We start from the raw sequence: 17,948 nt of genomic DNA, 5'->3' as shown, positions 1-17,948 counted from the left end.
GAGTGGCGCCGGAACGATTTTAAGGTTATTTCGCATAGGCTACTCAATGGTGCTATTTCACACGCATTATAGCGACCCCCACTCACCTAGCCTACAGTGGACTAGGGCTGTCAAAATTGCTCAAAAATTACGTTCGAATTTTCCCTCTAAAATAAACACATGTATTCGAATATATTGGAATATCTAGGCTATAGGCTATTATTTGCGCATTATGTCAGTGACGCGCATCACGTCATCTGTTTTTAACTTTTTGGAAACTTTTGAATGAATTTTTTGTTAGTTTTGGAAGTTTATTTTTACGTAGCCTACAATGGCCAGTTCCGACAAAGCCGAAATTACTCCTTTTGAAACAATGAGTGAGTAGGCCGCGCGTTTGTATGGTTATATTGCTTGACAGGGGGGATCCCAAGCAGCTTTCAGCCATAAGGCTACTTTGAGAACATTTCCTGATTCACCCGACAAAATGTTGAAAACGATTTCGACATAGCCTATAAGCAGTTTAATTAAATGTAATGTTAGTTGTAAACAAACGGGCTACTAGGTGCACTCGTGCCTTAGATGGCAAGAAAAATCTTCACGATATAGGCCTATTAACTGGCCGCCCGATTCACGTTGGCTGGGGGGCAGGGGAGGCCATCAGACATTTGTGCCCAGGGGTCTATGAATTGTTAATCGGGCCCTGCCCCCAACAAATCGCAACTTTCCACCTCTGGGACAGCTTAAAAGAAGTCAAGAGGACTCCTAACTCACTAAGACCTATTCACAGACCGTTTTTTGTGGCATTTCACGTCACGATATTTTGAAATCCTATGCAGCTACAGGAGCTTCCAATCGCGAGGAATCAATTTTGCATTGAAAGAATAACTAACATGCAATAACGCCACCAACAACAACCAAAACTAGGCTACTCATTGTCAACATGTAAATTAAATGTAACGTTATTGTGAATCAAATTAAAATGTTCTCCTCTTTGCAAACGTAGGCATAGGCATAGTGACAGATTAATTTAATAATGTTGCAAAGATACTGCATCAATCTGTATGTTTCATTAGGCTACTAGGCTATTTGTTTTGCCTTACTCTTTTAGGCTAGGCCTTTTTATTCAGTTATTCATCATCTTCCGTCCTTGTGTAGCGCAGGCATTCTCAGACCTGTCACCTGTCACTCATCATCGTAAGGGAGGTGTTTGGAATCATTCCCGCGTTACAATCATCAGCCAATCAAGGTGGTCACTTCAGTCAAGCTCGTGCATGAGTAATGACGTCATCCATAGCAACGAAGACTCACTCTTAGTTTAGGAGTCATTTTTCCTTACTAAGAGTAGGTCTGAAAGGCTTTGGGAATAACTTAATAAGAGAAACTCCTAGATAAAAATCTTTTATTGCTATTTAGGAGTACTCCTAGTGGTAAGATAAAAGGCTTTGTGAAGGCCCCTGGTGTATAACCCAATGCATAGCCCATTTACACAAAATAATGGTCGAATATTACTCATGATCATTGTTAATTAACGTGTTGGGCACCCAAAACACCCAAAACTTGCTCGTAAAAAATCATCATACCGCATATTGTGGCGGGTCTGTTATTTAGCCTACTTACTGTAGGCTGCGCAAACCACAGGCCTTTATTTTGGGCAAGCCTGCATTCGAGGCAGGCCTTCTGTTGAAGAATTTTATATAAAGCCTGCGCTAACAGTAATCCTCCTGCCCCCGCTACCACAGTTGTGGATAGTGTGGCATGCTAACGCGTTATGTCTCCTTCTTGCAAACTTGACTAGGCCTATAGCGCAAACATTTACGTCTTCATAAAATAACAACTTGCCAGATATGCCTTCATAGCTTTGGGCTTTATTCAGCATTTTGTTCTTCCATTGGAAATGACTCTTCTACATTTGCTGCCTGCTGCATCCTTTCTGTTTTTATTGTTTAGAAAGTGTTTGATGTCTTGAGTTAAACATTGTTTGCTGGTAACCCGCCACAAATAGCCTACAGATTCTTGCGTGCGTACATTCTCTATTCTCTACAAAATGTTCTATAGGCTGGCCAAGTGCGTAATTCTGTGGCATAAAGCAGATGTATTTGTTTATTGTACAGAAAATAAAAATAACCTGTCAAGCAGTCAATTGACTACATTGCAGTCATAGTTTAGACAACTATGACGTGGGTCATAGTTGTCTAAGCCTCTATTGCGTAGCCGCTAGATAGTATTAAATCGCCAACAACATTGTTTTCTGCAGAAGCCTACCCTAGGCTACAGATTAGTTCTGAACAGTTATTTCTCTACTGGCTCAATTATCAAAAAGGTGCTTTCTCTTCGTCCTCCGCAAATTAAACAGGTAGTTCCGTAGAGAGACCTTAGAATAAATTAGCGTTTGCGATTGACAACGTTGTGATAAGTAGGCTATAACACTAACTTTGCAAAGTTAACTTGAATGCATCAATTTTGAACAAAGTTGTGTAGGCTACACCGCGCCAGTTGTAGTCTGCATGAGTAGGCCTACCTTTTTTCTTGTCTCACACCACTTTTGATAGCTACAGTCAAATAACAAAGGATGTAACACCACTGCCTTTACAAACAGCAGTTACACAATACAATTTGTAATTGGTACTAATGAATCATCATCTCAAAAATACACACAATAGATAATATTCACAGGGAAATATGAATATATATTATTAACAAATTAATCATATATTATTACATACTCAAAATATGTACACATCTCATAGGCCTAAGTCTTATATTCTACTTAGTCTATTCATAACAGCACATATTGCAGAGCACACATACTACACACAACCCAAACTGCTTGAGTAGCCTGTGCACAGAGGGGACAGGGGAGGGGCGTGTTGAGTGCGAGACTTAAAGAAGCAGGGTGGCAAAACCATCGTTTTTTCTTGATTATAATATTTTTGTGATTGTTTGGAGCCAAAATCGAGATTGAAAGTTAAATTCAATTAATTGCACGGCCCTATGGTAGATGGATAGGTACATTAATCGATCAATAGATTATAGATAGATAGATCTATCTATAATCTAGACAGGCTAGACAAAGAAAGTCGAGCCTTCAGCATTAACCTGATACAATATTGAAGTCATGAAGATTCCACCGTTTGTTTGAATGGAAGAGAGAAAAACATATTTTCTTCTAAAAAACAGCTAATTATATAGAAAAGTCACCGTGCATTATGTTACTTCTGTTGGTGTAACAAATCTTGGGTGGTACTGATATCTGGACTGGCCAATGCAGTAGGGGTGGATGAACACAATCAAGAATCATAAAAGGACAGTAACAACTGCAACTGTACCGTCTTCCTTGGTGGCCTGTACAGGCTCGGTTGCAGATGAGTAGGATCATCTTGTCAGTAGCTGTGTTCTTGTTGGGTGAGGCAGGGTTCGCCACTCCTTGCATAAAGGATGGGCTCCTGATGTTCTCTGGGTTATACGTCAGATTGTTCTGATTCAAATTTGCCAAAAGGCTACCTAAAGAATGATACCGTGTGACATGAAACTTGATTAGGTCAAATTACTAAGGGATTATACCATGTTAATTCAACACAAACATAATGGATTTGACGTCATCATCTCAGATGTTTTTGTCCAAACAGTCCCCCATTATCTATGACTATCATATGCAAATGTCAGCCTGATATCGCAATGCACTGTTATTCTGTGACTTCTTCAAACTTATTAAAATATTCTTTCCAGCCTGCATTGCGAATAATTCAAATGAACCTCTTAACATACAAACTTCCCTCTTCATTCAACACCTAGCACTGGTATCTCTTTCAGGAAATACCTGTCTATCTTTGTTTCTGAGATATGCCTTTTCAGTTATAGATAGACACTGCCTAGAAAGCTGCTGCAAATACTTCAATGAAATAAGAGATCAAGCAGACTGTTTGGACAAAAAAAAATGATCATGGTGGCAAAGTTTTTAAACTGATATGGAATGATGCTAAGGTTTAAAGAAAATATTTTCACCCATTTCACAACATAACAAGCTTTAATTCTTGTCTCAGTCAAGACTATTACTTCCTGAATAACAGCTGGCAAACCAATCAACATAAATAAATATTTAGAAAAAAAAAGTTACCATGCAGTCTGCAAATCATAATTAGTGACTGCAAACTTAATTCTTATCATTCATACATTTGATCTGCATGTTGATGCTGCCATTTTATTTTGTAATAACTGTTGTGGAGAACTTTGCTGTAGGATGCATATTGGGGAGGTTATTGTTCTTTTTTGGTTTTATGGGGGGCAAAAAGTGAAGAAGTGTAGGCACCCATTACAGTGGCAAGAAAAAGTATGTGAACCCATGCTAAAGTTGACTAAAAAGAGGAATAAAAAAAAAAAATCATCTTAGCACCACAAGCCATTTCCTAACAATTCTCTCAAATCTTTCCACCTCTGATTGATCTGATGATTTACCGACATTTTCTTCTGAGGAAATCTTCCTCACAGCTGTTACACGCCGGAGATCCAGCACGGTGCCAGAATACTTTAAGCCCTGAGCGTATATGGGAAAACAGTAGCCTGTAAGCCAGTCCCAGAGTCTGGAGTCGCTCCATTGAGAAGTCTCTGGGCCTGAACCAGAGGTGTCCAGTAGGCCAATCAAATAATTCAATATAATTATTATTGTCACCTGAGCACACTTCGATTTTTGTTTACAACAAGCTACTTCTTTAGTTTCCACAATGGCATTTAATTGACATTTACAATAACTTACAAAAAAAAAACGAAATGCATGAAAAACAGAAAACAGAGCTTAAAGCATTTGTCAAGAAGAAGGATGTTTTTGGCTGTTCTCCGTACAGGATTCACATATTTTGTTTCCCTGATTGGTTAGGTATATACGCGCAGAAGCATTCCCCCCCCCCCCCCCCCCCCCTGTATCGGTTGAAACACGCCCCATAATCAAATCCAAATGGATGGACACTACACTCAAATTCATAATAGAATTGAGTCTGGCTAAGTCAGGCGAGGAAAACAGTACACACATGCAGAAAAATGGGTCTCCGCTTAACCGCAATTGTCGTTGGATAAATCGGTCCCAAACAAAAACAGAAGGGAATATAGGCACCTGTGATGTCAACAAAGGGACATTAAAGATAACAAGTCATGCTATAACATGTCTTGCTCAGTTTTCCATGACTAATTAAGAGGCCAGGATGCATCAGGCATCATTGGGATATATTTTTTTACAACACATAACAAGGCAGTTCAACCACTATTGCCCCAAGTTCACTTTCAAAATGTACGGAAATACAGTCTACTACTACAATTGACTACCTTCTAAAATGTACCTGGACATTTAACAATACAGTAACTATTACTACTAATCCTTCAGTTTTACCCTCAATCATTAATATGACTTACTTTATCTGAACATATCTGAAATTATTCTGATTCTGATGCTTCCTAACACATTTAACAGTGAATATTTTTAGACAAATAGTCCTAAGCTTCTATGTGAACTGAAATGCCTGATTGCAATACAATTGTAATATAAAAACAAGTTTGAGTATTCATCTGCACATTTCAAATAGCCTACTATTGACATTACGTGCTTTGCTAATATAACATAAACCCAATGAATCGGTAAAGAAGACAAGATACAATTTTGTAGAGATATTTTATCTTTTATTTCTAATAGCATCAGATATCATTGTCATTTTCATAAAAGTAAACAAGAATTGCTGTTGGGGTGGTCCCCCTTCAGTTGAGGAGTGCAATTGTCTGTTACTGCTGTAAATACTTGTTGTGGTACAGCGGAATATGTGCATTTGTTGAGTTTGTTGATATTATGTGTGTCCTTTGCTGGGTGTTGATGTTACTTGCCACTTAAAAATATATAAAACAATTTAGTATGTCTCTAATATCCAACCTCACAGCAGAACATGTCTTGTACAACAGTAACATGAGAGAGAAACTTGATGGAACCCCAGGTTTGAATTCCTGTTAAATCTACTGTATAGTCTATAGCACAACAGCTCTTTCCCATTTCCAAACTGAATGCTTCCACTCAATTCATCTTTTTGCTACTCAGTGATAGTAACCAAAGTGGCTTATGCTGTGACATCATCTGCATTCCCTCAGTAACATTATATATTTGAAAGTTGTTGACATGGAAGTTACACATTTACAATCAGACATTTGTTGAGGTTTGGCAGACATTGTTTACAATCACTGCACTTGACTCAGAATAAGAATAGTAGTAGCATGCTAGCTGTTGAAGCCAGTCAGCCTAACAATAGTTAATCTACCGGCTAAATCACTCAACACTTACATTAAGTAATTTATCTGACACTTTCATTGAAACCGACTTACAAAAAGGGAACAATCAAGGTACAGTACGACAATGTCATGTCAGTACAGCAATTAGTATTATTCCCATACAATCAAGTGACAGTTATATAAGGAGGATAGTCAAGTGGTACAGTAAGTGCTAGATTTAGCATGTCCACTTGATGGTAGTGCTAGGAGTTGAGCTGGGTCTTCAGGAGTTTTTGAAGGTAGAGGGACGTCCCTGCTCTGGTAGGAACTGGTAGTGCGTTCCACCAACGGGGAACAACAAAAGAATAAAGTTTGGATTGCCCTGAGCATACGGGTGGCAGAGGTGTTGTTCACCAATGGCCAGGAGGTAACATATGCCTGTATGAAGCCATTCAAGTAAGTGGGTGCAAAACCAGAGACTACTTTGTAGGCAAGCATTAGCAATTTGAATTTGAATTTGAAATGGGCAGCTAGAGGTAGCCAATGTAGCTTGCTGAGCAGTGGGTGAGCAAAATGTGCCCTTTTGGTTTAACTGAAGATCAGGCACGCCGTCAGAAGGGCATTACACTAAGTCGTGTGATGACTATGGCCTGTATCAGGAGTTGGGTAGCATATTAAAGTCGTAATATGCCGTAAGGCCGTAATGTTCATTTATATTGTCTTATGTTATGTTTGTAATATATCGACTACTTGGCTTACGAACATAAATTGAGGAACCAGCAACTTTTCACAATCATTTATTGTCATCTTATGTAGGCCTTCTCAACAATTGCTTGCCTGCTAACTCCACCTATGAGCCTGTGAGTGGTGAGTTGAATTGAATTGAATTGAAATTGAATGACAGCTGTTTGTTTTGTCTTGCGTCTGACCAGGGGGTTATGCTGTAAAGGTAAGAACACAGAGGCATCAATTCAAAGACCATGAACATATGAAATAAAAACACAAGGTAGCTTAATAGATGGAACTTATCACAAGCTACCAGGTAGGTACTACAGGGACTAACTGTATTTGATTATTTACATTTAGCCATTTAGGTGTGACACTTTTATCCAAAGCAACTTACTACATACTTAAAACATACTACCTGAAGTAGTGTAAAATCCACAGTTTCCATGCCTGAGATGCTGTAAGAGAGGAAGGAAAACCCCAAATAATGTGAACAACTCCAGGAACAGGAACTTGGGAAAGAGAGGAAGAGTATGGTATAATCGCCAATAACACAAAAAATGAAACAAGTACTAATAATCTAGTTCTGACAGAACAAATACAACATAATGATAATGAACGAACATAATGACAACATAATGATAATGAATGAACAAATGTTGAAATGAGATATATTTTTTGACAAATATTTAGCTCATTTTGAATTCAGCAACACATTTAAAAAAGTTGGGATTTTTGATGGTGCAGATCATCAATGCTGTCTGTCATTCAAAGTAGGCTTACATGCATATACATTCACGGTATGTGCTCCAAGTACATTATACTATTCAATGCAGTATTGTTCTTGCTAGTGTATCCTAGAAGAGTATTGATGGAAAAATAGGTCAGTACGTTACTAAACGGTACAGTGTAAAATAACTTAAACATAGCATGTCATAAACTCATTTTAGGCAAGTCCTTCCGCTCGGCCATAGGGCTGTAACGATATGTGCTTCGAAACCGAAATCGCAACACTCATATCCACAAACCTGTGTCGCGGTGTGAGAAGGCAGAATCGCGACACACCCTTTCTAGAGTTTCACGCAGCGCTTTGCAGCTTACGCGGCCACATAAGCAACACACACCTCCTGCTTTACTTACCGGTAGCCTACGTTGTCCAAAAATAAATTAAAAAATGATCATTTATATAATTTCTTGTTGCTTTCATTGTATTTATCATTTATATAATTTATCGTTGCTTTCATTGGTTAGCAAGTATTACCTTGAAACTTAAACACACATGAGGAAACTGAAGTCCAACCAGTAGACTAGGAGAAGCTAGCCAACTATGCTACTTTGTTTACAATAAGTAACCAAGTGGATCCCAGTTTCCTTAAGCAGGACAAAGAAATTGAGAAAAACTGTAAAGAGGTACAGTTGTAATGGAAATAGTAGGCCTAGGCTATAGGCTAATCTGCATAAGGTGTGCTGTCATAAATATTAGAAATTCATTATTCTCCATTTTTATATCAGGATATAAAATAGTACAGATATATTATATTATAATCCTCTGGTGTTCTAAGGTAGGCTATTGAAATGTTATTTAATAAAATGCCTAACAACCCCCCCCCCCCAACACCCAAAAAAAAACAAAATCGAGGTTTGTATCAAACCGTGGGTCAAAAATCGTGATACAAACCAAATCGTGAGGTTGGTGTATCGTTACAGCCCTTCTCGGTGGCCATATTGCAACGCACTTTGGGCACTTATTGGGCCTATATTTTGGGCAGAACAACCCCGCTCCTACAGTGAGATCACAACTAGGGAGGTCACGATTAGATATTTTGGTGGTACGATAATTGTCTGAAGAATAATCACGATTTCATGATTATTACGATTATTTTGTGTGAATATTTTTCGCAACAATACTAATGTATAAAATCACACACACACATTCTTTAGAAGTTTAATAATCATGTAATGATAAAAAATCATAATAAGTAATAATAAAATAATCACTCTGCTTTGTAAACTAGTATATCCGCATTTCCCTTTTGGAAAAAAAAGGCAAAGGCTGCGGTCTCTCCTGATAATTTAACTAACCATTACAAAGTGGGTCATTCCAAGTGAAAACAGCCAAAATCGGGGTATCATGTACATGGTACCTCTCAGATTTTGCTGAAAAGTGGTGAAAATATGCCAATATCTCAAACGGTTTGCCCGTGGCGTCCATTTGAATTTCGGGTGCCATGGCCGTAATTGACACATTAGAATTTCACATTTCATCTTTTGCCATTTTTGGAAGCCCATAACGTCTGTTCTAATAGTGGTAGAAGGCTGGAAACTGGTGTGGTAGTTCATTGTAGCCTGTACTACACAATTCTGGAGGCAGAATCAACATTCCTTACTGTTTGGGTGAGAGGTGGTAGAAGTCCTAAAAAATGTTGACTATTTGTTATATGTGGGAACCTTGCTTTTGCCAAAATGAATTTGAAGGGTATGGTACCACTGGCGGGGATTTTATGGGGGTCCAAAAACCCTCTCCAGCAGAGGTGACTCTTTTGGAACCCCATATTTGGACCCCCAAATGACCATGTGGGCACTTGATGATCCTAATGGGATTTATACCAGATAAAGATACATATTTGTTCTTTCTTTTAATTAAATAACATTTTTGACTATGAAGCTCCATAATATGAATTTTATTCTTCATAATGCACCATTTTGGACATTGTTTCCAGAAGTCTGGAATGTAGATCAGGGAGAATTTAGTGATGATAAAGCACGAAAATAGTGGAAATAACTTAGTATTATGCTCAGTGATGGCAAACAATTAAATACTGAGACTGTCACGGATTAACCCCTTATCCCCCATGAAAGAGACCCGCCATCAAACTTTTAAAGAACTAAATAACAAGAATGTTACATAGGGGTAGTTTTTCCTTGCCGCTGTCACTCTCCAAATAAAATTTAATTGAAAATTGAATTGAATAGTGTCTTTAACTATTATCCAAGAAATTGTGGAAGCAGTGGCATAATTTTGTCATGGTCCATTTGGTCAAGTTTGAATTGGCGAGCACTGCTTCCCACAGGTTCCCACATATTACAAATAATCCTGTTTAGAATAAATATGATCATTAATTGTGGTGCTAAGGCCACCCAAAAAGTGAAAAATCACACATGCCGTCAACATTTTTAGGACTTTGGTGACCCACCTCTCACCCAAACAGTAAGTAATGTTGATTCTGCCTCCAATTGTGTAGTACAGGCTACAATGAACTACCACACCAGTTTCCAGCCTTCTACCACTATTAGAACAAACGTTATGGGCTTCCAAAAATGGCAAAAGATGAAATGTGAAATTCCAATGTGTCAATTACGGCCGTGGCACCCGAAATTCAAATGGACGCCACTGGCAAAGACCTGAAACTTCAGATTCCCTCGTTTGGTAACATAAGGCATATTTTCACTGCTTTTCAGCAAAATCTGAGAGGTGTCATGTACATAGGTGGCTGAGTTGGCGTGGAATGACCCAAGTGCTCTAGTATTTCCAGTTTGTGCATTCTTTCAACATTTGTTTTTGAGGTAGATAATGGAAACATGGCATAGGCTAGATAGAAATTGAATTGAGAACATCTAGAGAACATCCTAAATTCTGCTCCACCCTCCACACACACTGTATGAAAAGTGGTATTTAGCAGTATGCGGCACTGTAGATTGTCGTGGAAGTTCAGGTATATGACTGTACACGGCAATATGCAGGCAACACCGAAAACTGCCGTGAATTGTCAGAAATTGACGTGGGCCTTGCTAGGCAGTCGTCTCCCCATGACCCCCCTCCTCCTAATTCTAGGGGAGGCTTTAACATGTAAATGAAAATGCTGTGAGCGATACAAATGCAAATCAGGGTAGCAGGAGGAGTTTAACTCCAGGTAACATTTCTCTAAAAGGTATTAACTTAATTTTAAAGAAAAGCTCTGGTATAAATAGATCAGGCTCTGTGTAGCCTATAGACTCTTAAAGTTTAGCTTGAATTGATTTATTTAATGAAAGTATGTTAGATTAATTACTGTGTCATTAGCAATGGGCAATGTTATGTAAAAAAAATGCACAAAACTATTTATTTTAACAATTAGTTTTAATCAGGCTTTGCGATAAAGGTAAAAGGTGCATTCCATGCAAACATCATGGCATGACTGTGACCTTTTCTTTGGTCTTGTTTAAATGCACAGTGGATGTGTTAACCAAACAACTCCCAGCAATGAGACAATTTCTCTGGTGAGAAGTGGAAGACCCACCCGTCGCTTTCGCCAGTAGAACAGCTGATAGGGTAAACAAACAGTCAGTGTGGGCTTGCCCAGCACCCGCGGCAAATTCAAACAGAAAGGCTAGCCTACAGTTGGGTTAGGCTACTTCACTTTACTTGAATGTGATTCATAAACAACGTATCCGCGATCGTCGGCACTCGGTCATTCCTTCTAGAAGAGGGGATCTTGAAACGAGCACTTCCCTTTGCTTGGAGGGATGGTGAGCGTTGGATCATCTAGTGCCAGAAGAGCGGTTACTTCTTCAGGCCGCGCCAAGAGCGACTATCAGCCATCGGGAAATCAGAGCCACGGTAACCTTCAGCCGTAGCCTACCTACCAGGGTTCACTTGGAGACAAATTGTAGGTGCTACGAACCGGAGCAAGGGTAAGATTTAAAGAATATACTTTCATTCTGCTGTATGCTATAAGGAAATAGATATGTTAATAGATATCGATCTTAACCGTACATTTTGTTTTCACAGACTAATTTCGCCTCATAATGAGGCTGTGACCTCCTATTTGGTTGGAGCTATGTCTGCAAGTCATGATGCCATTGCGTGTAAGTAACTTTTACTGTTTTCTCCTTCCTTGTTGAATTTTACTGTGATTTATGTTTTTTATTCATACCACTCTCGTTTAATTGTTTTCCCGCTGCCTGTAAGACCTATTGCTAGACAGTACGCAGGAGCTTCAGGTAAACAACCAGACCGTAGCAGGCGGAAGCTGTGAAGAGTTCAGCTCGGAGTCAATCGAGAAGAAAGAGGTAAGATCCGTTTTTGGGGACTATTGGGGACACAGTTCATGTTTTTACAGCTGCTGGAAGCGAGACAGACTCTGAAGTAGTCTAGCCTACAGGGCAACGCACCACAGACATCTGCAAAACGGACCGAATTTAGACAGAATGCCGCCAGCTACCTACTGCTCTGAGGCGGCAAACAGCCAGGTGCTGTAGGATTTTGGGCTTCTCGTGAGCTTCCCATTTGTTGTGAGGGCAGAACTCGCTTTGTAGTTGTGTGTCTGTGCTAATAAAGCTCCTTCTTTGAATAAACATGTTGGCAAATTTTCCTTTTCTCAATAAATTCATTCATGTACTTGATGGTAATAATAGTGTAGTAGCCTACATAGGATAATAATGACATGAATATAGGCTACAACATAATAGCATATCATAGGAATATGAATTTATATATGGGGTTTACATTCATAATGACCCAGGGTGACCAACAGTGACAGATCTCCCAACCAATCACGAGTGATTTTTCTTTCTCGTTTAAATGTAGTGGTTTCATCCAATAGTAGGAAAGGAAACTCATGTCAGACGCGGTTTTGCTACTATTCATATGCTAATTAGAGCCATTAGTACTTCCGACAATATGTGGCACAGACAAACGAGACGTTCGCAGTCTGTAAATTGTCATTAACTGCCGAAAATTAGGAATATTTCAGGGCGTTTACTAGCCTGGCTAACATCAGACCTCATCTCATTGAGATGGGGTCTGGGAACTACACGTTCATTTTCTTGCATTTGAAACGTGGTTTACGAATGCCAAGAGCCATTTATTGGGCGCTACAAATGTCTATCAAATGCGTCTGCACGTAGCTCATAACCACTTCAGTGTGTCGTCATCATCTTGCTGCCCCCTCCCCCCTCCGTTCTGTGATTGGTTCCTTCATTGACGTGAAAACAAAGTCCCTGGAATCCAGGCTGCCTAGCAGCGTGAATAAAATTGCACGGAAGGCAGCATGGGAAAACCTAGGCTAGGCGTTTACAGGGACGAAAATCCCACTTTTCATACAGTGACACACACACATTGAGAAGATTATGGCTAAATGTCATGTTTCTATTTCATATATTTTGGAATTCATATAAAGATCATATATTTTGTTAATGATATATAGTATTTTATGATGTGCGTAATTACTAGTAGGTAAGACTATTTCATAATTTGAATACTTCATGTTCATTTTTAATCTATTACACTTATGCATATCATTAATGTGATGTGTAGGTCTAATTGAGTGCACATTTGTGGTGTCTTGATCTAATTTAGTGCCTGCCACTTTAAGAAATATGTGAAAGTAATTAGTCTTAGGCTTAACAGTTTTAGGCTAGTAAAACATTGTTGTGCATAGTACATAAGGATATGTGGATGCAGTTCATTTGTGTTTTCTGTCATTAGATAAAATAAATGTAAAAAAAAAATAACAAGTGTACTCTCGCAATGTTCATTTATGATTTTGGTGAGCACTACTCAAATAACATGACGCGAGCTAGCGAGATAGTTAGCAAGTAACCCCAGATGTAAAAGTTTGCCAATAGGTTGTTTAGCTTAAATGAACTAAATCTCATAGCCTATGTAGGTTAGTTATACAAACTTGACGGATACAAGTGAGCAAATCAACTTAACATTGGCCTATTATTATTTGTTGCTGGGCAGCCTTAGCATCACTTAAACTAGCAGCTTGAAAGTGTGTGAGGAGGAAAGACTCAGACTACAGTGGGTCCCAGTTAAAAATTGACACTTCATTCACGATCAAGGTGATTCACGCAGCTGGGTGAAATGTAAGTACAACTGCAGCCGCTTGGGGGCAGCATAGTCTGCTGTGGCGTTCCACGGTCGAACCAGACGGCGCATTCGACAGCAAGGGCTGTGATTGGCCGAGTTTTCAGCGTTTCTCTGTGTTTTTAGCAGCCCCTGCAACATGCTAGTCCACTGTAGCCTAAGCTTTGTACATAATGTTTAACATAGTTTTGGATTCAGTGGCAAGATTTCTTGATTGTACAGTGCCTGTCTCTCAGTAATGTTTTAAAATGAGAGCTTCGTCAGCTGGCAGTAGGCTACTTTGTCGGTAGTCATGAGAAGTTCGCTTGCTAACAGAACATATATATGCTGCCCAGAAACCTTGTGAATAGTTCTGATTTTTTTTTACTACACTAACGAGGTTGAAATATAGCCTTTGCCTACAGCATCTCCTTAACAGTAATGTTAACAAAATGACAGCATTCATATGACAAAGGAAAACGAATTCGGTCACTCAAGACTGTGCCACAGCAACCAGTGTAGGCTACATTCCTACCCAATAGGCTACTCGAAGCAGATAGCGATGTCTGACGGTCGAGTGGGTTAATGCACGTATATCCAGAACAGGTCTGCAACTTTCAGGCAGTTCTGAGTTCGAATCTAGGCAGGAGCAGAGCCATATAAAGGCCTAGGCCTATTGTTATCATTTTTTGCAAGGTGTTGCTCCTGGCAATACTTGTTTATAAGACGTTTGGTGATTAATTGATAGCTGTTTTTGGGACACGTTAAACGTTCTTTATAATGAGCGCATACGGGGAGTAAAACGACTGTTACGCGCCGTTACAACTGTAGGCTACAATGATTGCAATACAAAAATATGCGCATGTTAGTTTAGTTAGTTTTGTGATTTTTTGCACTTTTGCCTCATGTGTTTTCAGGTTTGAGGGCTTTTTTGGCAAGATTGACCTTGGTAGACTCTGCATGTTATTTCTCCGTATGGATAATAAAGTACATTATTAAACTTTAAAGACAGAATACGCACGCAGGCACAACAAGGCTACTTGTTGTTTTCTTTTACTCGGCTATCTATATATGGTTATCAGCACACAATGTTGGGCTAATTCACTAGTTATGGATATCACAAGTTTAAACAACGAAAACAGAAAGGATGGAGACAGCAAAGCTAGAGGAGTTATTCCAGATGGGCAAGAACAAGGTAGGCAATTGGTGTGCTTGTCAGAACGTTAGATTACAGCTGTTTAAAGCCAGACGTCACGGTACGCTAGAACAAAACTAAAGGTACAGTGGGCAGTGCTTCGACTTGGCCAGCTTCACTCGCGGTCCGCGCGTGGGATCACGCGACTTTAATTTGTATTCTCTGCAACAACCCAAACAACCGGTAGATGGCTCAAGTGAGCAGGGTGTCTCGTAAAAAGAAATGGAGCCTGGAAAACCCTACACAGACTTCACTACAGACTTTAGCAGACTGGTTTAGAAATAATGTAATAGTCAGAAATATGCCTGCCCTGCCCTAATAAAGAAATATTTGGTTAACTGCGAGTGAATCCCGTTTGCAGCCGTAGAGACGCAGGACAAATTAAACATTCTGGTTTTCTCCGAGTGCAACGATGATAGACAGACATCATTTGGACAAAATATAGAGTATTAACCTCCGTTGCTCAGCAAAATGCCTTCCTGTTACGTCCTGTTATCACGGAGTTACAGGCGATAAACGATTTTTGATGGTCACAAGTTTACTTCATTAGGGACTGTTCGTTATTTATTTAAGGGGCTACCGGAGGAGTTTTGGGAGCATTAGTCCAAAAAGACGTGACCCTCCCTCGCCAGCAATACATTTTTCTATGACCCTCTAAAGTGATTATGAAAAAATCACTGTCAACTTTTTCCGGGTTTATCGCCTACTGTATTTTAACGTTTTCACATATTTGGCCATAAGCCGTTTATCATAGGCTATCACGAAACCAAACTACAAAGGCGAACACTTTAACAGGGGGAATTAATTGGGCATGAATCACGCTGAACGCTATTTCGCTACCTTAGAATAATAAGGTTCTATCTGCGTTTTGAGTAGGTACAACCGGGACGATTGAAACGGGGACGAATGAAACATTCCGGTTTTCTCCGAGTGCAACGATGATAGACAAGTCATCATTTGGACAAAACATGGAGCATATTAACCTCCGTTGCTCAGCCAAATGCCTTCCTGTTACGTCCTGGTATCACGGAGTTACGAGCAATAAACGATTTTTGATGGTCACAAGTTTACTTCATTAGCGGTTTATTTTTTTGGATTATTAAAGAGTGTTTTTCATTTAAAAGTTTGACTTCGTGCTTATTCAGTAGAGCATTTAGTGCTCTCCCCAATCCCAGACGTTCACATTGCATGTTTGTTTGTAATGGATGCAACCGCGAGATAGGCTATGCGTTTGACAATGAGTTGTTAACAGAACCAAGACATATAGCCCAGCAGCAATCTAGTGACTGATCGTTATTTATTGAAGGGGCCACCGGAGGAATTTTGAGTGCTTCAGTTGGAAGTTGCATGACCCTCTCTTGCCTGCTAGAAATTGTTCAATGACCCTCCGACAGAATTGTTAAAAAAGACATGACCCTCCCCTGCCAATTGCCTCCCGCCGCGCCACAGCCACACACTTTGTGATAACATTCTTAAATCAATCTTTCCCGTGAGGTTGCATGCTACCAGTCCTTCCTTTTCAAATGTGTTGCGCCTGTTTGCACAATTTCACAAATAATCATATGTGATTAATAGTATGACAAATAATCCCTGTGCACGGGGACCGAAACAATGCATGCCAACTTTTTCCGTGTTTATCACGTATTTTAACTTTCCCCGCTGTCTTGCCGTTTTAATGTTTTCCCGTAGAATATCCCATATTTTAATACTCTCATAACAGCCCTGCCATCGGGCCTGTCTCTGTGTTGCCCTGTTGCTACCCCTTGCCCTTCCAACGAAACAGATGTCTTCAAATCATCGTTTTCCTTGCTTGAAGGCGAACTTAGAGTGATGTTAACCTATTTAAGTTTAACGGCGCGATTGTCGTGAGAGCACGATTCATTGGCGCTTGCATGTTCGGCCTTATGTCTACGTGCGCACCTGAGGCTACTCAGCTGCAAGAGAAATAATTTCCCCTCTTTGTATGTTCACTGCAAGTTGGCCTACCATAACTTACCAACTCTGCACTGTAGACTGGCTATTTATATTTTTCTGTGAAATAAGCAAATGTATTTGTTCAACTTTATGAAGCAGAATTACGCATAGGGTACTTGGAACATAATACATTTGACAAAGGACAGATGAATGTTGCTAGTGACAAAATATTAACTTTCAGTGTTTTACGATGTCTTTGTCATGGGGAAGTGTTTTTCCCCATGCATTTATTCTAGGTTACTGTCAGTGACTGCCGTGAGAGAAGCGGGTTCTGTGTTTCGTTCATGTCAGTGACTGACGCGAGAGAAGCGGGGTGTTGTGTTGTGTTGCGTTGCGTTAATTTATTTTCATTGGGCATACCGTGCCGTGCCGTCCACAGCTCTTCAGTTCTGACAAAGCCAAAATTACTCCCTTTGAAACAATGAGTGCAGGAAGCGCGTTTGTATGGTTATATTGCTTGACGGGGGGGGGGGGGGGGGGTGTCCCAAGCAGCTTTCAGCCATAAGGCTACTTTGAGAACATTTCAATTCACCCGACACTAATATTCAAAATGTTTTTTTTTGTAGTAGTTTTGTAGTAGTTTTTCAAAACTATTTCGGCATAGCCTATAAAGCAGTTTAATTAAATGGAATGTTAGTTGTAAACAAACGAGCTACCTGGTGAGGCTTGGCCTCACAGATGCGCTCGTGCCTTAGATGGCAGAAAAAATCTTCACGATAGGCCTATTAACTAACCACCCAATTCACGTTGGCTGGGGGGAAGGGGGGCCATCAGACAATTGTGCCCAGTTAATCCGGCCCTTCCCCCAAAAAATCACACCTTCCCACCTCTGACAGCTTAAAAGAAGTCAAGAGGACTCCTTACTCACAGACCTATTCACAAACCTGCGGTTTTGAAATCCTATGCAGCTACAGGAGCTTCCAATCGCGAGGAAGCAATTTTGCATTGTAGGCATAACTAACATGCAATAACGCCGCCAACAACAACCAAAACTAGGCTAATCATTGT

General features: G+C 39.8%; 1 protein-coding gene across 1 annotated transcript in view; it reads right to left on the bottom strand.

The window, feature by feature from the left end:
- The window catches only part of usp31 (ubiquitin specific peptidase 31), a 233,316-nt gene that overhangs the window by 87,858 nt on the left and 127,510 nt on the right, over positions 1-17,948 (bottom strand). Inside the window, exon 7 of the mRNA XM_042086217.1 lies at positions 3,306-3,480. Within this exon, the coding sequence (XP_041942151.1) occupies positions 3,306-3,480 (175 nt within the window). The remainder of the gene's footprint in view (positions 1-3,305; positions 3,481-17,948) is intronic.

Source organism: Alosa sapidissima, chromosome 3 (genome assembly GCF_018492685.1).
Source record: "Alosa sapidissima isolate fAloSap1 chromosome 3, fAloSap1.pri, whole genome shotgun sequence".
Lineage (NCBI taxonomy): Eukaryota > Metazoa > Chordata > Actinopteri > Clupeiformes > Clupeidae > Alosa > Alosa sapidissima.
This window is presented reverse-complemented; position numbering and strand designations above follow the sequence as displayed.